Source organism: Anticarsia gemmatalis, chromosome 24, assembly GCF_050436995.1.
Source record: "Anticarsia gemmatalis isolate Benzon Research Colony breed Stoneville strain chromosome 24, ilAntGemm2 primary, whole genome shotgun sequence".
Classification (NCBI taxonomy): Eukaryota; Metazoa; Arthropoda; class Insecta; order Lepidoptera; family Erebidae; genus Anticarsia; species Anticarsia gemmatalis.
The window spans coordinates 9,669,698-9,693,059 of NC_134768.1; the positions used below are offsets into that span (position 1 = coordinate 9,669,698).

General features: G+C 38.6%; 1 protein-coding gene across 2 annotated transcripts in view; it reads right to left on the reverse strand.

The window, feature by feature from the left end:
- Rsod (superoxide dismutase family protein Rsod) overlaps positions 1–23,362 on the reverse strand; it is a 49,755-nt gene that overhangs the window by 24,533 nt on the left and 1,860 nt on the right. For both annotated transcript variants that reach the window (XM_076130226.1, XM_076130225.1), the window contains exons 2-11: positions 21,057–21,948; positions 19,598–19,863; positions 16,703–16,889; positions 16,143–16,320; positions 15,540–15,757; positions 14,964–15,137; positions 14,367–14,538; positions 13,939–14,044; positions 13,540–13,688; positions 11,940–12,152 (exon numbers count right to left, since the gene is read on the reverse strand). In XM_076130226.1, coding sequence (XP_075986341.1) covers positions 11,940–12,152; positions 13,540–13,688; positions 13,939–14,044; positions 14,367–14,538; positions 14,964–15,137; positions 15,540–15,757; positions 16,143–16,320; positions 16,703–16,889; positions 19,598–19,863; positions 21,057–21,948 — 2,555 coding nt within the window. The remainder of the gene's footprint in view (positions 1–11,939; positions 12,153–13,539; positions 13,689–13,938; positions 14,045–14,366; positions 14,539–14,963; positions 15,138–15,539; positions 15,758–16,142; positions 16,321–16,702; positions 16,890–19,597; positions 19,864–21,056; positions 21,949–23,362) is intronic.

A 23,362-nucleotide genomic window follows, 5' to 3' on the forward strand; every position in this document is an offset into this window, starting at 1 on the left:
TTATTTTATATATAGGATGTATCTGTCTTTGTAATATATCATTAATATAAAACACTCTTATCGTTTAATATGCTACCTACTTCATAAAACGGTGTAGGTACTTATTTTTTTTTTCCTCTTCGAAAAATTTTTCATCAGAATCTGACTAAGTCCTAGAATGTAAACATTGGAAACAGCAATGTTATTACAGTGATGCAATATTGTGCACCCCTCGGCTTTGGACTCAATTTACTGGCGAGTGGTGTGTCGGGCAAGGGGGTGAAAGAGGGGGGGAACATAGAGCACTAGGATTTAATACAGGATACCTATAGCAAGGCAATATGAACTGAACACAGGGGTGCATTTTGTAATAGAATTTGCATATTTCTGCCCTGAAAAATTTTTGATTAGGATTTTCTCACGGGGAAATCTTTCGTTGAAACTTCGATTGGATTTTTTTTTTTGGACGTTTCAGTTGGTAATTTTTTGCTCACCACTGCGTTTGTAAGATTTGTGTGACAATTTTCTCATATCATTAAAAGGAATAATAAAAGCAATGACCATGGCACAGTATTTAATGTAGTCAATACTTGTCCTACGCTACGCGCGGGAATAGTGGGTTCGTTTTCACACAATACAAATATTTGTATGAACCATAAATTGTCGTTTTGGGTCCGATTGTGTTATTGAAGCATTATTGACTACAGGTATATTGGCTAAATGGACTTAGAAGCTTTTCAAAAACAAAACGTTTCAGCGGTTACATAGATGGCACCCTACAGCCAAACAAACAATGACTTTCGACCCTCTCACCCTAGTCTGAACTACTAGCATGCACTTTAAACGAGCCAAGTTCAAGTCAACAGGTCGGTCATAAACCTTACGGCAAACCCTGGCACCACGCCAACTTCACATAATACTTCTCTTTTTCAATGTCAAGTTCCTCCCCTGCCCGCTAGAGAGAGATGGCAAGTGTTAGAGAGAGTGAGAGATAGAGGGAAGGAATCAGATGACGATCGAAACGTCTAGACAAGGGATCACGGATGATGGGGAACTAATTAATGAGATTATTAATGTCTGTGTTTTGGTTTACTGTTTATTTATTTTGCAGTTTTAGGCCGTACAAACTTCAGAGCAATGAAGTAAACTCATTTAGTATAAGGGAACGATAACTTTCATCGGTCGTGATTTTTGAGATTTCGTGATAAATAAATCAGTGTGTGACCTTTCGCTTTTATACAATATCTGATGGAGCTGGAAAAAAAAGGATACTATTCGGACTCTTCAAGACATCTCAACATGTCTGTCTGTTTTCTACAGTAGTATGAAGGTGTATACAACATCTGCAAGGCTTGTGAACCAACATACTAGGTGTATTTTGAAAGTGATTAAATCTGTATCAAATTGAAGCTATATTTGTCACTAAAGCTTCAATTCTAACTATTATCTAAGTATCTTACTATTTGATTAACATATTCTGAGTCAAACTTATTTCAGATAGTGTGTCGTAATGGCATGTCGTCAAAAACAGAACATAAAGAAGAAAACATTTACAAAATATTTTTTACATTTTCTTAACTGAAAAAGCCTTCGTTTCAAAAGCTTCAGCGCTACGATCGCCGCCATTTTGCGTTCCGAACCACGAGAGCGGCCAACGTCTATATTTTAAGATATCCATGCCAAGTTTGAACGACGTTCACGAATATTTAATCGCAAAGTCCAATTTTATTATTACAAGTATTTAAATTTCGAGATTTGATGGGTATTATTTTATTTTAATGAAATATATTTTTAAATTAGTAAAACTAATTTATCGAGGAACTTACGAAAGGAAAATAATAATAATTCTATTTATCGAATAAGTTACTAAATCCTAATTTAAATAGAAAACCACCAAAAGCCATTTTCCTATGAGCGTAAGCAGGGGCCCAAGAACACTAGTTACGATTCCTATAAAATTATTTGATTACATTCACATCTGTACATATTTTCATACAGAAAACTAAATTTTTCTCTAAATAATTTAAATTCAGCGTTATAAACTGAAGCCTGCACTTCGCCATTTCCAATCGTGTCACGTGACCGGCCAACGCCCAAATATCGATTGATTCTCGTTCCAAGTTTGTTGCCACTTTGTGCCGCGCTACAGTGCTGCCACATGCCGTCCACTCACGCCCTATTATCGACCCACCAACGTCGACGTTTATTTTGAAATCTGAATATTTTTGTATTAGATACATACATACTTCTACGCATAAAGTTTTTCACGAGGTAGGCAGATATCAGATACCATTGTTTAGTTCGGTCCTTATAAACTTCCCTTGTATTATACTAATCTTCAGTTAAAATATTTTGCATATTAGACTGCTTCAGTGGCGCGGTTGGTAGTGTAACCGACTGGCTGATAATGAAGTCTTGAGTTCAATTCCTGGGCGGACAAAATACCTACTATTGCTATATTCTATTTTACAAAAAATAATTAAAGTGAAATAAGGGCAAACGAGAAATGAGAGTTTAGTTATAGACAGCTTGTATCATCCGAGTAATAGTGTGACACCTGAAACCTTGTGATCAAGGTCTCAGGTTCGAATCTAATGGAAAAAAATCACATAGCATTAAATATATAAAATTTTAACATTACATACAACTGTACAATAATCTATATGACCAACTCTATATTCCTGCTTTGCGGTGTAAAATGCCCAACAATTACATGACATATGAATTGGTTAATTCGAGCAGTCCAGACATTAAATTTGATATGCCAGACAAATTACATTCAAGCTATAATTTAATGAAAATTTATAGCAAAATTCTACCGAATTATTGTCTCGAAGTAAAAGAGCTTTCATTTTGAACATCCAGCGGCACGCGCGCGGCCTACGCGGCAACGCCTAAGTACCGATTGATTTTCACCTACACACTATAACCAGTATTTATTACTAGAGTTTTATCAAAATATTCTTGGGTCTTTCATTAAAGTATTCAGCAAAACATAGTTTTAAATTACATAATATATAAGTGCTTATGTAATTTTTGCACAGTCATAAATGCATCAGCATCTTATATGCTAAGTATAGCTTGTTCTTAAAAAAGCATTGACAAGCGTATACTTCTAAAAAGAAAAGCAAAAGAACTTCATCCGATCTTAAACATACTTTGAAAATTTGAAAGGCCAAATTAATTTTAAAAATATCTATTTAACGGAATCCTTCAGACCTTGCTCTACATTGTTGGTAAATCTTAAGAATGTATTCTTTACTAAAAACCTAAGTTTTCATGATATATAAATCTTAATATTTAACCCTGCGGTCAACCATTCGTTTCATAAATCATTAAATAAGTCTTCATACAAATAATTTAAATTCAACATTATAATCTGAAAGTCCCTGCTTGAAACGTGTCACGTGACCGGCTAACGCCCAAATATCGATTGGTTCTCGTTCCAAGTTTGTTGTCACTTTGCGCCGCGCTACAGTGCTGCCACATGCCGTCCACTCACGCCCTATTATCCATCCACCAACATAGACGTTTATTTTGAAATATGAATGTAATACATACATACAAATTGCGTCTCTTTCTCATAAGGATAGGCAGAGACCACAGAATGCGACTTGGTACGATACTTACAAACTTCCCTTGCTATTATTTAATAATCTTTTATTAAAATATTTTGCCTATTAGGTTGCCTCTATGACGTGGTTGGTAGTGCAATCGTCTGCTGATTATGAGGTCTCGGGTTCAGGTCTTGCAAAATAATATTGGTATTTTCTAATTTATATTAGAATACAAATTTTTCAACAGTAACCCGGAGATTGCGAACGTGCCTACATTCATTGTTAATGGCTGTATTTCAAACTCCTCTGCCTTCACCTTCGGGTATACTAGCCGAGATATTATGAATCTATTAGGTATTACTATTTATGCCACACGCGGAGCTACAAGGTTATCAAACTCAAACGAGCAGTTGAAGTGAATTATTTTTATTTTAAGAGTCTAACGAAATAAACTAAGGTGCGTGGTGCGTCACGTGACCGGCTAACGGCTAATATCGATTGAATTCCGTTCCAAGTTTGTTGTCACTTTGTGCCGCGCTACAGTGCTGCCACATGCCGTCCACTCACGCCCATCTATGCGTCCGCTAACGACGACGTTCGTTTTAAAATCTGAATATTTTTGTAGTATTAGTACTTTATGCATACATGCATTATATAAGATCATGTAGTACAAACGTACATTGTATTATACTAATCTTCAGTAAAATATTAGGTATTCATGTTTATGCCACGCAAAGGCATGATAGATCTCTAAAATGATCATGATATTTCTGTCCTATCATAATGACACATAAGTTAGTAAACCGCTTAATTTGGTAGTATAACAACAGCCAAACAAGAATGCAGCCTATGTAAGGGGTTCTCCAAAACAGTTTTTATGTACTTAAAACTTTAAGGATCTGCCATAGATTTTTCAAAGATATAAACGTATTCAGAACATTAAAATATTGCCTTAACAATAATTGAAGTCCAACGAAATAAAGTTCCTGCGCCGCTATTTTGAACGCACCGTTCTACGTGAGTCACGTAGCCGACGAACGCCCAAATATCGATTGCTTTCCATTCCAAGTTTGTTGCCACTTTGTCCCGCGCTACAGTGCTGCCACATGCCGTCTACTCACGCCCTAATATCGATTGATTTTCGTTCCAAGTTTGTTGCCACTTTCTCCCGCGGTACAGTGCTGCTACATGCCGTCCACTCACGCCCAAATATCGATTGATTTTTATTCCAAGTTTGTTGCCACTTAGTCCCGCGCTACAGTGCTGCCACATGCCGTCTACTCACGCCCAAATATCGATTGATTTTTATTCCAAGTTTGTTGCCACTTAGGGCCGCGCTACAGTGCTGCCACATGCCGTCTACTCACGCCCAAATATCGATTGATTTTTATTCCAAGTTTGTTGCCACTTAGTCCCGCGCTACAGTGCTGCCACATGCCGTCTACTCACGCCCAAATATCGATTGATTTTTATTCCAAGTTTGTTGCCACTTAGGGCCGCGCTACAGTGCTGCCACATGCCGTCTACTCACGCCCAAATATCGATTGATTTTTATTCCAAGTTTGTTGCCACTTAGTCCCGCGCTACAGTGCTGCCACATGCCGTCCACTCACGCCCAAATATCGATTGATTTTTATTCCAAGTTTGTTGCCACTTAGTCCCGCGCTACAGTGCTGCCACATGCCGTCTACTCACGCCCTAATATCGATTGATTTTCGTTCCAAGTTTGTTGCCACTTAGTCCCGCGCTACAGTGCTGCCACATGCCGCTGTCTAACGCCCAAATATCGATTGAATGTCGTTCCAAGTTTGTTGTCACTTTGTGCCGCTCTACAGTGCTGCCACATGCCGTCCACTTACGCCCTAATATCGTTCCCCCACGTGTTGAAATCAGAATATTCTTGTATAATACTACAATACATAGATAATACGCCTTTTTGTAGATCTATATAAATTTTCGCGTTTTGTTGACCCCTCCGTCAGCCCCATTAGTCCCATGATTTTTTTACAACAGAACTACTGACAACAAAACAGCGCCACTTGTTTCGCCATGGGACAACTGGGACAAAACAGCGCCACTTGTCCCGCCATGGGATCATTGGGACAAAAAAGTGTCACTTGACCCGCCAGGAGACTACTGAGACATAACAGTACCAGTGGTCCCGCTGTTGACATAAAGAACCAAGTATCTGTTGCCGTATAACCACTCAATGGGTCAGTCAGCCAGATTAGTAACATATTTTTGTGCAACATTACTACTACCACCAAGATCTTGGCACTTGTCCTACCACGGGACATAGACATACCCAAAACATTAGCGTTACTTAGTACATCGTTCATTCAGTAATTTAGAGTCTAACAAAATAAACTAAAGTACGTTTCAGCACCACCATCAACTCTCCATGTCACGTGACTGACGAACGTCCAAATATCGATTGATTTTCGGTCCAAGTTTGTTGTCACTTTTTGCCGCGGTACAGTGCTGCCACATGCCGTCGTCTAACGCCCAAATATCGATTGATTTCCGTTCCAAGTTTGTTGGCACTTTAAGCCGCACTACAGTGCTGCCACATGCCGTCCACTCACACGCAATAATCTATCCACCGACGATAACATTCGTTGTAAATTTACCAAAGATATCCACTAAACAAGGCTTAGACTGGCTTTTTGATACGAACGAAAGTTTAGAATTAACGAAAAGCACGACAAATTGCGGACTTTTTAGCAATATGTCGATGTCTTGTTACACTTAAGATTCTGAGTACTTGCCATAGTATTTTTAAAGATGTCAACATACTCAAGACATTAGCGTTACTAATACGTAAATATTTAGCAAAACAATAGGGTAGTTGACTACCAGTCAAATCCGCTACCATTTATGAAATGAAGTACTTATGGAAATAACTAATTTTCTATCTGGTATTTTGAGCATCGTATATTTACGTGCCTAATATAAAGTTTTAGCCTATAATAATAAAAATTACATAACATGAGCATTTTGGATGAATCTTTTAAAAGTGAACATCATTCATTCAGCAATCATTCATTATTTATTCAGTCATCATTCATTCATCGTTCTTTCGTCGTTCATCCGCCGTTCATTCATCATTCACCCGTCGTTCATTTGTTGTTCATTCGCCGTTTATTCATCATTTACTCGTCGTTCATTCATGATTCATTCGTTATTTATTATCATTCATTCAACATTCATTCATCATTCATTCATCATTCATTCATCATTCATTCGTCATTCATTCATCATTCATTCATCATTCATTCATCATTCGTTCATCACTCATTCATAATTCATTCATCATTCATTCATCACTCATTCATCATTCAATTCATTCATAATTCATTCATCATTCATTCATCACTCATTCATCATTCAATTCACTCAACATTCATTTGTCATTCATTCATCATTCATTCATCGTTCATTCATCATTCACTCGTCGTTCATTTCTTATTAATGCGTCGTTCATCCGTCGTTCATTCATCATTCATTCGTCGTTCATTCATCATTCATTCGTCGTTTATTCATCGTTCATTCATCATCCATTCATCATTCATTTGTCGTTCATTCATCATTCATTCGTCGTTCATTCATCATTCATTCGTCGTGCATGCATCAATCATTTGTCGTTTATTTATCGTTCATTCATCATCCATTCATCATTCATTTGACGTTCATTCATCATTCATTCGTCGTTCATTCATCATTCATTCATCATCCATTCATCATTCATTCATCATTCATTCGTCATTCATTCATCATTCATTCGTCTTTTATTCGTCTTTCATTTGTCGTTTATTCGTCGTTCATCATTCATTCGTCGTTCATCATTCATTCGCCGTTCATCGTTAATTCTTCGTTCATTCATAATTCACTTGTCGTTCATTTATTATTCATTCGTCGTTCATCCGCCGTTCATTCATCATTCATCCGACGTTCATTCTACATTAATTCATAATTCATTCGCCGCTAATTCGTTGTTTATCCGTCGTTCATTCATCATTAATTCGTAGATCGTGAGTAATTTACTGTTGATCCAGTTATCGTATCAAAAGTTTAACGAAATACACTTAAGGACGTTTCAGCGCCGCCAATTCGAGCTCACCACTTCAAGCGAGTCACGTGACCGGCTAACGCCCGAATATCGATTGAATTTCGTTCCAAGTTTGTTGCCACTTTATGCCGCGCTACAGTGCTGCCACATGCCGTCAACTCACGCCCATCTATCCGTCCACCAACGATAATGTTCATTTTACGAGTATTTGAATTAAAATCAGAATATTCTTGCTTTGCTTTCTCTTAAAAGATTTTGTATAATATAAATCTTTTGTCATATTTATGCCAAACAAAGTTAAGAATGATGAGAGCTCAGCATACTATATTAATGCGATAGCCTAATTACAAATACATTAAAATAAGGGCCAATTCTATGGGTAATGAATAAGTGTCAGATAACCTAACTGATAAATATAAAGCGCCAGCAAAAGTTGTGAACAACTGTTAGTGTTCCATCTTACAAGCTGCTAAATACTTATCTAGAAGCCGTATAACTGGGTGTTAGTTTTACATTTTACTTGCTAGTTTAACAAAGATGCAACCTACCTCTGTGGCGCGGACGGTAGGTAGTATACACGACTACTGATATTGAGTCCGATTCCCGGGTCGGGTAAAGTAATATTAGTATTTTACAAATGTATGTTAAAATGTTTTTCAATAGTAGCTCAGAGTTTGGTAAAGTGCCTGGTAAATGACAAATGACAATAGCCTTTCCTCATATAGCATGGGATAAACATTGTTAATGGCGAAACGAGCCTAAACCTTTGGCTATAACAGGGGTTCATAGTATCTATGAATATGTATTTTTATATTTAACGAAGAGGTCTAAGATGGACAGTTTATGTTAGAGACAGTTAGAGTTTACCATAAACCAGTCTGAGATAAGAACTATCATGTAGAGTTTCACTGCTGGCATAATTTAAAATTAACGACAACCACAAAACTTTTCGTATTTTTAAGAAGTTAGTCGATGTCTTGTTTCGATATTCTTAGTTATTTAATAATTTTCTGTTTATAAGATAACAAAAGCATAATATTATAAGAGTCCAACGAAATAAACAAAAGCCTACGTTTCAGCGTCGCCATTTTGAGAGCACCGCTCCGTGTCACGTGACCGGCTAACGCCCAAATATCGATTGATTCTCGTTCCAAGTTTGTTGCCACTTTGTGCCGCGCTACAGTGCTGCCACATGCCGTCTACTCACGCCCTATTATCGATTGAATTATATTTAAACTACTGCACAATTCCTAGGAGATTGCAAGTAAATATAGCATATTGCTAATACTGTAAGCATAATAATAAATATTAAGGGCTACTGAAGTTGTGGTACCAATTGCATAAAACGGATAACGGCAAAGAAAAGGTGACAGTTAAGTTATAGATAGGTGCTAGGATCCGAGCTGAGCGATAACAAGGAGTCTGATAGTACATAGTTTAAATATTGTACTAATACTTCACCAAAATTATTTATGTGAAATACATACCTAATACTTAATTTAATACACACGTATAAAACACACGTTAAAAAGATAGGTAGGCTGTGTGATATCTGCCTTCTTTCAAAAAAAAAACCTGTCTACCATTTTACTTTAAAAAGGTATTCAAGGTCTATTGAGGTTGATGTTTGTATTTTAATCAAACGTTAAGTTTCAATTTTAATTGCAACATCCGAAACGAGAAATTGGAAAGTAAATCACAACAGCTCGTAACACTAATCACGCAATATCCAAAGCATGCCTTCTGAGAAGAACAAAGATAACCAAACATAGAGTAATTCGTTCTGAGTGCGATCAGCGGCAACCGCCGTCTACGCTTTTTTAAAGTCTTTGTATTATTTCAACGCCTGTTCTTCGGCGATCAAAGACGCATAAATGTCACACTGAAACCGTTTGGTGCTCGTGGTTCACCTACTTTATTCACCTAGGTGGACCACGGTAAAGATTTTTTCAGCCAGTTCTAATCCTGCTAAAGCACATACTAATAAAATCTCAACATTTCTTGAAACGAAAATTCATTTTCTAGTCATATAAAACCTTGCATACTTCGCTGACTGTCTATCGATCAGTTAATGCAATTGGTTACAAGAGACTCGAATAAACTATGTCTGAATAAATAATACCCCCTTCGCCGATAGAATATTTAACGTCGCAATTCCTAGGTATGGTATATTTAGTTGAGGGCTGGAGCTGCATCGATCGGTGCAGAGCGCGCGCTCGTGCAGGCTGCACCCAGCTTTTATTACTTAAGTTTATGAAGTACTTGATGATGAGGAGGTTGATGAGGACTTGAGTTTTGATGATTAGAAGGTTGAGGTTAAGGACGTTAATGAAGGGAAAAATCTTGTAGCAGAATTAATTGTTGTTTTGAAGATCCTCGAAAATATCACAGGTTTTTTTATTAAAGATGTCGATGACGATGCAGATGTAGTTAAACTAGTGAAGTTTGAAAGTTGACGATGTTGCCGCTAACTATGAGGCTGGCTTTTGACTATGGGATGTAATACATATTAGAGCAACGGGTAAACTGTTTCGTCAAATATATAATGGAATGACGAGCGGTAAATATATCCCAAGATTTAATTATATCCCAAAGTCAAAACCATCCCCATAGTGATAGCCAAGTGGTCTAAGAATATACCTCCCACGCAAGTGGTCGATGGTTCAAACCCGAGGAAATACATCGATGACTTTTCGGAGATATGTGTGAATTAGAAACCAAATTATCATTGGTTCCAATGGTGAAGGAAAACATCGTGATGTAACCTTGCATGTCTGAAAGTTCTTTAATATAGTTTTTGAAAGATTGGCAAGTACCCAAGCCGCACTTGGCCAGCGTGCTGATCGCAAGGCCTAATCTAGAAAGCAGTCGAGTCCCAAGCTACAATTTTTTGCTAAGCGTCACGAGACTGGTGAACCTCCATATAACAGTTAGAAATAAGAGCGTTTTTGAATAAATTTTCTTTCAAAATACTAAATGCATAATATCGCGCCTGTTATACCGGAAGGTGTAGGTAGCGATGTATGAACTACACCTGCGTTTTGCCTGCAAGCGGACGAGAATATTGTCAGACAAGATACCAAACTCCTGACTACTATTGAGAATAATCTAATATAGTCAGCAGTCGGATAAACAACCGTTTGTAAGGAACGATCCCTACAAGTGGTAGAATAGAGACCTTATAATGCATTATATGGTCGTATCGTCTCTACCTATCCTATGGGAAAAAGGCGTGAGTTTACATATGTACTATCGTACAAAAATATTCAGGTTTCAAAATAAACGTCTATGTTGGTGGATCGATGAAAGGGCGTGAGTGGACGGCATGTGGCAGCACTGTAGCGCGGCACAAAGTGACAACAAACTTGGCACGAGAATCAATCGATATTTGGGCGTTAGCCGGTCACGTGACAGGCTTCAAGCGTTGAATAACGGACCACGCCACAGAGGCAGTTAAAATACTAGGTTTTACTTTATATAAACATATTGAAATATTGAAAAAGGTATTGTAATTGTACATGTACTCAAGGCCTAACCCCTCCCCCTCGTTTGGGGAAAAAATGTAATTAACTTTAGTTTTGGTTTCCTACAGTAAATTTATTTTAAATTAGCACGAAATTATTTGAGTTCTTTGTTACAACTCATAGTAAATGTTTGTAATCAGTAAGTTTTGACAAATATAATTCAAATCTTAATTCCGTTAATTTCAATTTTTCTTTCAAATTAATTCTCAATAATCCATATCGTCATTTCATCATCATCCAAAGACAAACATGCCAACCTAAGCTCATATTATTTAACAAAAATGATTTATCATCACGTTATTCAGACAAAGAACTTGTAAGCTACATAGTTGTATGCACTTCCCACGCGCTGGCGAGCAGCGATCGATACAGCCTCGCCCAGGACGGTGCACAGGAGACCTATAGCTGCGACCTACATAGCCCATTTACCTTATACAGAGTGCTCCAATATTGCAGTTTAAAATATTATTTAAAATTTTGTCTTACATTGTCTCTTACTACTTATACAGCAGCATGGGATGTCTCTTGGTCTCCAATACCACACGCTTGTTTTACATAATTATTTTCTACTTTGTCTTATGATTTGATTTCTATTTTTTCCAAATATTATTTTCTGATGTCTGCAGGCTCATCTTCTACACCGCCATCATCAACAACAAACCATTGTTCTACATGAGTAATGCAATCTGTTCGAACGCCTCAAACTCTGGTTTTCAAGTCAATCCCCACGTGATACTTTAGGAAGTCTAAGGCTTCACAATGGTTTAAGATTCGTAACTTCTGAACCTAGGCATTATTACTATCACTTACCAAATTAGTATCTCGAACTCCTGGATGTCGCAGTTTGACTTCGATGACAGTGTCGCTGGCGCTTCCATCGTTGTGTATGAGCTGTGTCATGCGGATGTAGCCGTGCGCGAACCCGCCAGGGTGGTGGAACGATGCGATGGCGCGGAGCTCACGGGCTTCTGAGGGACTGTACCCTCGCTCGATGGAGGAACATGCCCAGCGACGGTGGTTTTGCTGGAATAGAGATAACAGTTGATGAGGATGGCGATAATAAAGATGGCTTTAGTGTGGATGATGATAATATGAGTGTTGCGGTAAGAAATTTTATTGTGGGAAAAAATGAGGGCTTGCGAGGAATAAAGAGAGATATGATTACGGACAAGATGTGCGAAGAAAAGGAAGGAAGTGGTCTTGTAAGTGATGATAATATAAATGATGCAGTCAAAACAATTGCCATTGTGAAAGAAATAGGCACTTTATCCGATGTTGTCGAAAATGATGGATTCAGAAGGAGTCAAGCTAAGCGGCTCGCTACATACAGCGACATCTACTGGGACCAGCGCGCAACCAATCACCACGCGCAGTGTGACTGACGTCACAAGTCCTAGATCGCGCTATCGAAGTTTGCACTGCAACTGACTATATATACAAGTTCCCGACTACAACAGTTGGGCAGCCTAGGCCCACCAGGCACGATCACCTCGCCTGGTCGGAGGATCCTCCCTTTGTGTTGGGGGAACATGATCACCTCGCTCCTCCACAGTGGAGTTCCCGACGCGATTGGAAGCAGCCTTCACGAAGATCAGACCAGCAGCAGCAAACCTTCGCACCCTCATCACTCCTCACTCCTACAGCAGCAGTCGTACAACTCCAGCCAGCATCTTCGGCCACACAGGGCACTCCACGAACATGTCGCTCACGCACATGACTGGCATACCCTACGGCCTCAGCGGCATCCAACCTGGGCATCATCGTCACGCTACTCTGACGCACCCAGGGCACCGCAACGCTTCGTCTCGACTCACCGCAGACAACAAGCACCTCGCCCCGACTCACTGGGGACACTTCACCGCACACCGCACACCGCACACCGCACCTCTCCGACTCACTGGAGTTAGCGGCATACAGTTCCGACTCACTGGGACTTGCGGCATACAGTTCCGACTCACTGGGACTAGCGGCATACAGTTCCGACTCACTGGGACTAGCGGAATTCGAGTTCCGACTCACTGGAACTCATCAATGCATGGCACTGGAGAGACTGTCTGACATGAAGAGAAGATCGACCTACGGTCTGAGGGGGAGTGATGTAGCGGCTCGCTACATACAGCGACATCTACTGGGACCAGCGCGCAACCAATCACCACGCGCAGTGTGACTGACGTCACAAGTCCTAGATCGCGCTATCGAAGTTTGCACTGCAACTGACTATATATACAAGTTCCCGACTACAACAGTTGGGCAGCCTAGGCCCACCAGGCACGATCACCTCGCCTGGTCGGAGGATCCTCCCTTTGGTTGGAGGAACATGATCACCTCGTTCCTCCACAGTTAGTTAGTTTTAACAGTGAACGGTCGTTATAAAGAATCATGACTGATTTCAAACTATCTCATTACATACCTTTCTATGTAACACGACGGATCGTCCCAAGATACTGTAGGGTCCGAACAATGTGACCTGAGTCTCGTTGTAGTACGTGTTGAGTGAGCGCGAGTCTATCATACCGTACTTGATGCCTAGGTCTCCTAGTTCATACTGGTCTGCCGTACCTGAAAGTAATTCCAAAATATTTTAATTTCACATCATTTAATTTTTCAACGTCTTCACTATGATTTAATGAAATTTATTTTTGTTGAGGTTACTAAAATAGGAGGGAAAAGACATCGTTATTTTTCTTTCTTCTTTGGCAGATGTTATAAAGATGGAAAATTTGAGAATAAGCCGATTATTTTTTGAGAATGATTAGATAATGATGTAGAAATTATTGTTACTGACTGTTTCATAGTTCTATAATTTTACCTTTCAACGGTGGTGGACTTCTTGATTTGTTCACGTGATACGGATTGAAGGTGTCATATAGCGTAGTCTTCTCACAGGGGAACTCCAGATCTCTTTCTACTGGCACCTGTAAAATCAAGAACAAATCATGTTAAGTATTCCATTGGTTACAAAATGTTGTTCTAGACCCGTCTCGGGACTCTTAAGATACGTCCACTATACAGCTTCAGACTTCTTCGTTACTTTACTCGTGTTACTAGTCAAAAACAACTAGATCAGAAAATATTTTAGTTCAATTTCATGATGATAGCTTCTCCATTTTCAAAGTGCAATCATTTCCAAAATATTGAATTTCAATTTAATTATAACAGTTTCTCTATTTTGGAAGTCCTGTCATCCGTAGTTCCTTTTATTTTGGTCAATTTTATAACAATAAGAGTTGAACTCACCACATGTATCTTATAATTGTTGACATCGTCGAGATAGTCGAGGTTGACCTGCACGTTGGTGATGTCGTACTCGGACTGCTGCGTCATCTCGATGCGGCCCTTCAGCGGCGCCGGCTCGCCGTTGCCGAACCACTCGCGGACCACTGCCTTGCGCCGGTGGAGACCGTTCACGCTGGAGAATAAGGAAAAGAATATTAATAAGTGGTTGAAAATCCACAGCTAGGTCTGGTCCGTAGTTGGCAAAAATGGTATCGTAAATTTTAATATTATGAGCGACCTGTCTTGACTACTTCATACTATATTTATACTTTTGGAAATGTACGATTCGGTATTAAAATCGGTAACATTACACGAACTCAAATTACATTTATAGTTTACCTACTTTTATTTTCGTCTTAATAGAAACTTTTCATGTCCATCATAGCAAAATGAGGCTTTATTTTGTTATTTATAAGGGTTTTAACGACGAAATTTGTAATATTATATTGAGTATAAGTAATTGAAATAATAATGTTTTAAATCTAAATTTCTAAGCCTTTGATAACATAAGTCCTGCCCAACAGTACATGCATATAAACCGACACTAGCATCACTTACATAGAGCACGCCATTCTCTCCCCTCTGGCGACAGGTCCGTGGTCATCATAGATAACGAGCGACTTCCTCATGATGGCGAACTTGCCCGCCAGAGATATGACGCTGTCGGTGAACAGGCGACGCGTCAGACGAGCCGAGTCTACCTTCTTGCCTGCTATTGATAGTGTGCCGTGTCTGAAACAGAAATTAAATAAAGTAAACGTAATATAATGTACACATCATTATATCTTTCCGTGTGATAGTAATGTTAAAATGTCATATCATCATCATCATCACTTTACATCATACAAATCATAAAAATTGTTTAACAAAGAAGAATTTGTTTCACATTGTAGAGCAAGAAAATATCTAGATCCAATATCACTAACTGGCTACCCGGTTACAGTGCCCACGATAAGTTCACTTAATTCACTTTATCTATTCAATAGCGTTAAAACTGAAAAAAAAACGCTATTAAACAGATAAACTACCGCTTACTGTACTCAGAAACCGGGGATGATATAATTACGACTGGTGAATGTCATACAACTGCCTTCAAGGAAGCGCAAGCATTTTAAGCAAATTAAAAGTAATTACCTTGTAGTAAAGTCTCCAACTCGGCACAGTCCTTCCAAACCAGGCCTGCAATAAGACTCCGGGTGTCTGGTATCAATGTCCAAAGCATGGGGCTGGTAGACCTTCCCGGCGCTGAGGCACCGCGCCGTCCAGTTGTAGTAGTCGGCTCCCGGCGCGTGCTCGTGGATCGCCCAGCGATGCTCGGCTGAGTTGTTCACGCTCGCACCGTCCGCATGCACCTGTTAAGTCACATGCTCGTTACGTTAGGGAATGTTCTTTATTATATTATTTTATAGTACGTATATTGTGAATTGGAAAGAGAATAGATAGGAACCTAATGTAGAGCCTTGCTGTACTCTTCCCTTTCTAAAACCATTTGCTTTATTTCGGCAAAATTAGCACTTTATGGTACACCATAGTTTAACACACTCTTATCTCACGTAATAACTTACTTAGGTCAAAGAAATAGTAATCAAGTTCCTCATTAAACGTAATGCTGCAAGGGACCGTCTTAGGGCCACACCTAATTGATATGGTTTACTGTTGTTGTTCAACAAACGTATGTATAAAATGCGATTTTTAAATCACTGAGTAAATAAAAGCAATACGTTCGCAGTCACTCACCATACTCTCAACAATAACGACGGTATCCTCCCAGGGCCTGTCCTGCGGCTGTCGGAACACCACGCGTCCTACTATAGGATACCTGAAGATGACCTGCGCTGACGTCATCGGCGTCTGGTACTCCGTGTCAGCCTCGTAGAGTAACACTGTTCCGCATATGTCTGGTTTTGGATCACGTCTGGAACAATAAAACAAAAAGCTTAGTAAATAATAAATAAATCTAACCTCTTAATGTCCCACTGCGGGGGTTTCCTCCCGGGAAAAGGGAGGGGTTAGGTCTTGAGTCCACCACGCTGGCCAAGTGCCGATTGGGAACTTTGCATACGTTCAAGAACTATTCTAAAAAACTCTCGGGCATGCAAACCCAGGTAACAGGGTTGTTGAGGCCCGATATGCAGTCATTCCATGTAAAATACTAGTATTTAGCTGCATCCGATGAGGCTGGAAGCCGACTCCAACATAGTTGGAAGGAATAGGCTGATGATGTTTTGAGTAACAAAAAGTACCGGATCTTAGTAATAAGCATTGCATTTGTTATTAACTATCAACTTTGAACTTACCTATGCACCACCATAGCTCTATGCACCACACTATGCGGTCCTTGCAGCGGCAGATACACGTCCCAGTAGGCGCCGCTCAGCTCGTTGGCGAGGCCGGGGAGCAGGTACTTGTGGTTCAGGTACTCCGTGCGGTCTTTGTGCTTACCCAGTAAGTCGCCCACTGGGTACTGATCTTGGGTACCCATGCCTGAAGAAGAAAATTATGAAACTTCAAAATTTGTCGATATTGTATCATTTTTTAATTGGTTTGTTTTCCGGTCTTAGTCTTATAGTAAGTGGTCCTTTGACTTGCATAAACTGTTGATATCTTTAATTGATGATTATATTGGCAATTAACTATTTGTTTCCACCGATAACCAATTGCGCTCACGGGTCTGTAAACGATCTGTAAGTTAAGCAACTACTGAAAAGAGCTTGTTCGTGCTTCCGAGGGCATGTACAAAATCTAGGCTAACCCTATATGGATCAATTTGACCAACCAAGTAATAAGCAATTCGTACTCACTGATGCTGATCAGCAAAAAGAAAGGAAAAAATAGTTAGCCTTACCGAAAGCTAACTATCTTCTTTCATGAGTAGATAGAGTCGTTCATAGAATTCTATGATCGTTGTTTATTTTCTTCATAACGATGTTTGCGTAAGTTTCAGATAGTCGGGACATATTTTCAGCAGTTTATTTATATTTATACTTTATCTGATGGTTGGCAATAACACTTACATTTACAGTTCTTTTGAAGACGCCGTGACAAATTACATCCGAATGTAACACTGCCATTATAATTTTATTTATTTTTATATTAATTTAGTACAATATATCCGTTAGCTAGACACTAACTGTACTGAAATTGAAATCTGAGGGTGTGTATGTCTGTAACCAATGACGCATAAACAGCTGTTTTCTTTTTGAGAAATTTGGCAGATTGACAGTCTATATCTGTGACTAACACAGGGTACTTCTTATCAAGAGAAGTACCTATTATATCTTCCTACTCCGACGCAGTTGCAGGCAATTAACAACAAGTATTAAATATCTCAGAAGCGCGGGAAATGTTACGCGAATTTCATGCGACAGAAGATATTTCCGTAGTCATAGAAATAAGACATCACGGTGATAATTAGTAGTAGGATCGACGTATTGAGCGCAAGTCGTCGGTATTTTAGCACCGCGCCGTAATTCCGGCACAGTTTGACGTATTGAAGCGTTCGTAGCACTTCGGGTTTGTTCGTAACACTTCGGAGGTGTTCGTAAACATGATGTTGGCGCTCTACCAAGCAGCCGACGACGCGGCGACGCCGACGTCGTGAGCGACGCGCGCGCACGCCTCGTTGCCGACCACGCGACAACATGCGAAATTATCTCACATTCCATCAGCCTTCAATTACTTGCACAAATGTGGCTATTTTAACTATGCAAAATATTCCAGCGTTTTAAAGTTACACAAATTCTTTTGCATATTTTTGAAGCTTGAATTAGATGTTTTGTAAGATGCCAAGTATACTTTATTTAGGAAAATTTAAAATTCAAGGCACATTTTTTTTTAACTTTAAAGCTAACTTTGTCAATATTAATGGGTAATAATATCGTTTTTTATCATTATTAAGTAAAAAACGTTGGCAAAGAAACATACTTTATGAGACAATTTATAGAAGAAGCAGTTTCTAAAATAGATAGATACGTTCATATGATGATATTGAAAGGAAAATTTATAGTGGCCATGGGAACCGATGCATGAAGATATTTTGAGCTGTTGTTTGAAATGTTACGGTTTCAGTTCAATATGAAAATGTTTAGGTACTCGTATTTCAACAATAATCTTAAGCACTAATATAAAAGTCTGACGGGTTAAGACATCGTAAATAAAATTGTCTCAAATTATAAAGTTTAGTTTTGATATGAGTGTATTAAATGAGATGACTGACCAAATTGTATGACTAATATATCAAGGCAGAAAACCAAAAAATATGCCTTCATTTCGAAGCAAAAGTTAGTCATGAGATATAAGAATAATTTTATTCGTTTAATTTATAGACCTGGTATAGATGAATATCTAGACAACTACTATTATTTTTAAGAAGAAATAAATAACTTTAACTGTAAACTTAAACCTTAGTAAACTATCGATAGCTTATTGAAACAAGTCGTAGGAGGCTAAGAAAGGAATATAACAAACAACCAACAAATAACAATACGCTAGTGAAACTAGCTGATAGAGACTTGCTAAAAAAGAAAATTTATGAAATAATTGATAGCAAACTCCGGGCTTGCGATGTCATCTCACTAGATGATACACAAACACGATCTACTAATAATATCCAGTGCACTATTTAATAACAATTTGGCAGCTTCATCGACTCGTCACTCGTATAGTAAGAGTCTCAGAGAATTTTACGACGTTTATTTGTGGATTAAACATGTTTATTGTGTCATCTGTTTAACGATGAGGTACTTAAATGGCAGGCGCAAACTATATTATTATTATATTATATAATTTTTGATATGCATCCATTACCTCTTCAATAATGTTTTTTTGACGATAAATCAGATTTTGCTCCACATTTGGAAACTAAATTAGATTGAGGAAACGAAAAAAAATAATGCTTCTTAGTCTTGCACTTGATTGGACCACAACTTATTCAGCGATGTAATTGTAATCTGGTCACGACTTATTCTAATTAAATTAGCATATTAGAAAATGTATGGATGAAAATAAGAGAGCGGAAGCTTGAGTGCCGTACCACACTTAGTACGCCACTGCGATCTTTGGTCTCTGCTTATCCCTATGGGAAAAAGCGTGATATTATGTATGGCATTGAAGCGTTACTCTCTCGATTTCACATTTTTCCATACAGACTCAATATGAGCCAAGTCTCCTGAACGAATAAAGCTTAAACTAACCTGGAGGAGGTATATCCTTCATATCAATCTTCATGGGATTATAAAGCGCGCCGGTGGTATTACAAACGTTCTGAACATCCTCGGCCTCCTGTATCCTGGGCGGCAGTTCTCTGACGTAGTACTGGGTGACGGAGCTCACGAAGCGCAGGTTGGACTCGTAGTCCTGGTCGGCGGCTCCCAGCTGGAAGTTGGTCCATGTCGGGTCGAAGGGCGAGCGCTGCGTGAACTCCACCGTGCCTCTGATGCCGTCCATGTTGATGAGGGCTCTGGAAGACGAAGTAGGTCGTGTTAAAATAGTAGCCTTAGGTTTCTTACTCGTCATAAGGCTCTACCCCCTTCCCGAGTTGTAGATTTAGTTATTGTAGCGACTATCGTAAATGTCAATATTCGACCTAAAGTTATAAATGATTAGATTTTTTGATATGTTATTTGTCAATGATTGTTTGGTCTAGTGTAGTGCACAATATGTACTATTCTGTTATCACGAATCGCACACTATTTTTGTGTCAAAAACCTATTACGACATTTGTAGTGTTTTAACCCATACATTTATAATAGTAAAAGCTCTTTCATTTTTACAGTAGTACCGGCACTGAGAAGATAGGCTATTGCAGCAGACAAAGTGACTCCCTTTACAATTAAGTTTAATTAATTATTCACTTGCCTGAAATATTTACTGCTACTCTCTGATAGATAGAAATCATTACTAAAAACACATTAAAGTAATTATTCATTATGTAAACATAGCCGAAGACACACAAAACAGTTTAAATGTAATCCGAGTCTCTCATGCGCAAATGTTTGAAATGAAAAGATTCCATAACAAACGTATGCAAAGGAAATGATTCACATCCCTTTGTAAATAACATTTAGTTCACATGACTATTTCTACAAACATGAAAAAACACGGAAGCGCCCAAAACAGTAGGTGTGCCAAGAAATGTTATTTGTATACCTATTGTTTCTATTTGCTGTTGAAAGTATTGAAACCAGTGAACTGATTTCAAAAGAATTAGAAGAAAAAGGTATCCGGTACATGGCAAAAAAATATTTTAGGATACATTCACCTTTCTTCGATAGAGGGATACAAATATTGATGCCATCTTTCTTATTGGCATACAGAGAGGAGTTTGACAAGAATTTATCTTTCGTAGAAATATAACTCACGGGAGGTCCTTAACGCTAAAAACAGTGTAATCTATACAATTAACATACATATCTAAAAGTCGCTAAACATATTCAATCGTTCGAAACCCAATATTTGTAGTATGCCTATTATTCCATAGAAAAAAAATATCTGTCGTTGATTGAATATATTAATTCCAATTATAATAAGTTTGTTAATGTATTTATTAATATTTCGTAATTAAAATATTTGAAAAAATTACGTTGTTAAGCGACTGTTGGAGCTGACTGTACATCACATCGACTGGAAATCAGGTATAAAGACAATACTCACTTCGTACTCTTCGGCTGTATCGGCCTCAACTTAGCACACGCGAGGAAACTGTCCGAATGCTTATTATCATATATCACCACGTACAAGCTCCTCCTCGTCACTTCCATGTCATTGCGCAACACATTGATCACTTCGTCCTTGAACAGCGTCTTCGTCTTCATCACGTTGGCATCTGACGCTATTTTAATAAGCCCCAGGCGACTGTCCAAGTCTCCCACACTCATTCCATCACCACTGTTCTCAGGATCAAAGACCAACTGTAGTACATTACAATTGTCTTCATAATTCCCTTTATCAGCATCAAAGATATCCGTCACGAATAATTTCCATTTATGTTCAGTAAACGGCCCTTTCTCTGTAACTGCTTTGGTGTGGTACAAGTCTGCCTGGATGTATGAATCGTAATCATCTATCTCTCGAGCTGATAGCCATCTGAAATGCAACGTGCCAGCTACCGGTGATGTGAACTTCGCTATAGCATTCTTTTCATAAGTCTTATCGGTGGATAGAATAGATGCGCAGATGATTCTGTCTCTTTCTGCTGTCTCGAACACGATACTTTTTCCCCAGAGACCTTTAGGGCCTGTTAGTGTATGTTTACTTTCAAATTCTGCGTGGTCTTTGCCAGGGATTATGAGGTAGCCTAATTCTTCAGTGAGATCTATAACTTCTTTGCCTAAGTGTGCGTCAGAGCACCTATCTTCGGTGAGATATCTATAATCTACGGGGAACTCGTGGATGGTCCACCTCCACACTCCGTCAGGGTATTGAAGGGTGGGCTTTAAGTTTGTTCTGATGCTGATGAGACTGTCGTTCTTGTAGGAGAACTCTACCTCGCCGTGGAGGCCGTGTTGTGACAGATACGCACGTAGGACTAGACATTTTGATAATTCTGAAAAAGACAACGGTTATATAAACACGTGTATGCGTGTAATAAGTGTTGCATGTCCATTTTGTTTCAGTGGGCTTGTAAATTACAATATATTTAAATCTAGGTCTATTGTCGTAACAAATGGCGTGCTATGTTGCAATGAAAACATAATTTGAACTATACAAATCGGTGTCAAAAATTTACGTAAATTTTACACGAAATTGAGATATTTTATGAGAACTCGGGTAGACTGAAAATGGAATCTTGTTGGTTAATTAATAGTACGAAATTTGATCAACAAGCAAGTACGATATAGCGCCGGACACCTCACCTACCCTAAACTAACAGCAAAAATATATCGCAAACTTGATTAAAATTTAAACTTAGACATCCTAACGAAGATTATTGAAAACTTAAGCGTTAAATTAAGTTCCGTAGCTAAGAAACAATGAATTCATACGTCATACGCAGCTAGAACGATCACGTGTCGTACAAGATCCTCCTAAAAACCTGAATTTTAGCCAAACACTGGAATGTCATAACGATATTGAACGAACAGTACTAAAGTGTTTGTTTACATGCAGTTGAGTGCAGTTATGTCACACATTCTCGTTGTAACACAAACGTGAGCACAATCTCTTTGTGTCACACACACGTGCTTGGGAAAGTGCTCACCGCGCCCAATATCAACCGCAGCGGTACCGGTTTCGATTCTTCGTCGAAAAATTGTAGGTAATCTACTATGGATCTTAATTTAGATTTATTTGTGCCCCTTTAAAAAACTTTTCGCTGTATATTATATTGTGTCTAGAATTTTTTGTTAATTTTTCTATTATTAATATTGACATGACTCTTTATTTTTTTATCGACACATTTCGACATGTCACGTTTTAAAAATATCTTACCAAATTATATTATAAAGCAGTGATAGGAAGCCCGGCAAGAACTCTTAGGCAGTGGTGGTAGAATTTTGGTAGATGGCCATTCGAAACCGAGAGTGAGAAATTTAAGAAATAGGCCTTATTAGTACATAGAACTTATTTAGGTCAACAAGTTACGGAGAATAAGGAGGATTCGAATCCTATCTAACATCGTCTCATTTCGTTCACCAAACATTTAGCTTAAAGTTACTTTATAGAACTATCAGCCCAATATGTTAATAACCTTATAAAATTTGACCTACAGTTTGTTTACTATCTATTTATGGTCATAAGTCACGTGTAGTCAGTAGTGTGTGAAAACGTGAGCTCAGTCAGAAGTCGGAACTAGTTGAGCCTGTTCCCCTCCCCGGAGACATGCGCCTGCGCCCTTGAGCCGCCTGCTTTTTGTTACATTTCGATATCAGACACAAAGACTTATCCTTGGATATTAATGAAAGTTTACTTTACGATTGTTGATGACTAATTAAAGATATTTTAACAGTAACTATTTATAA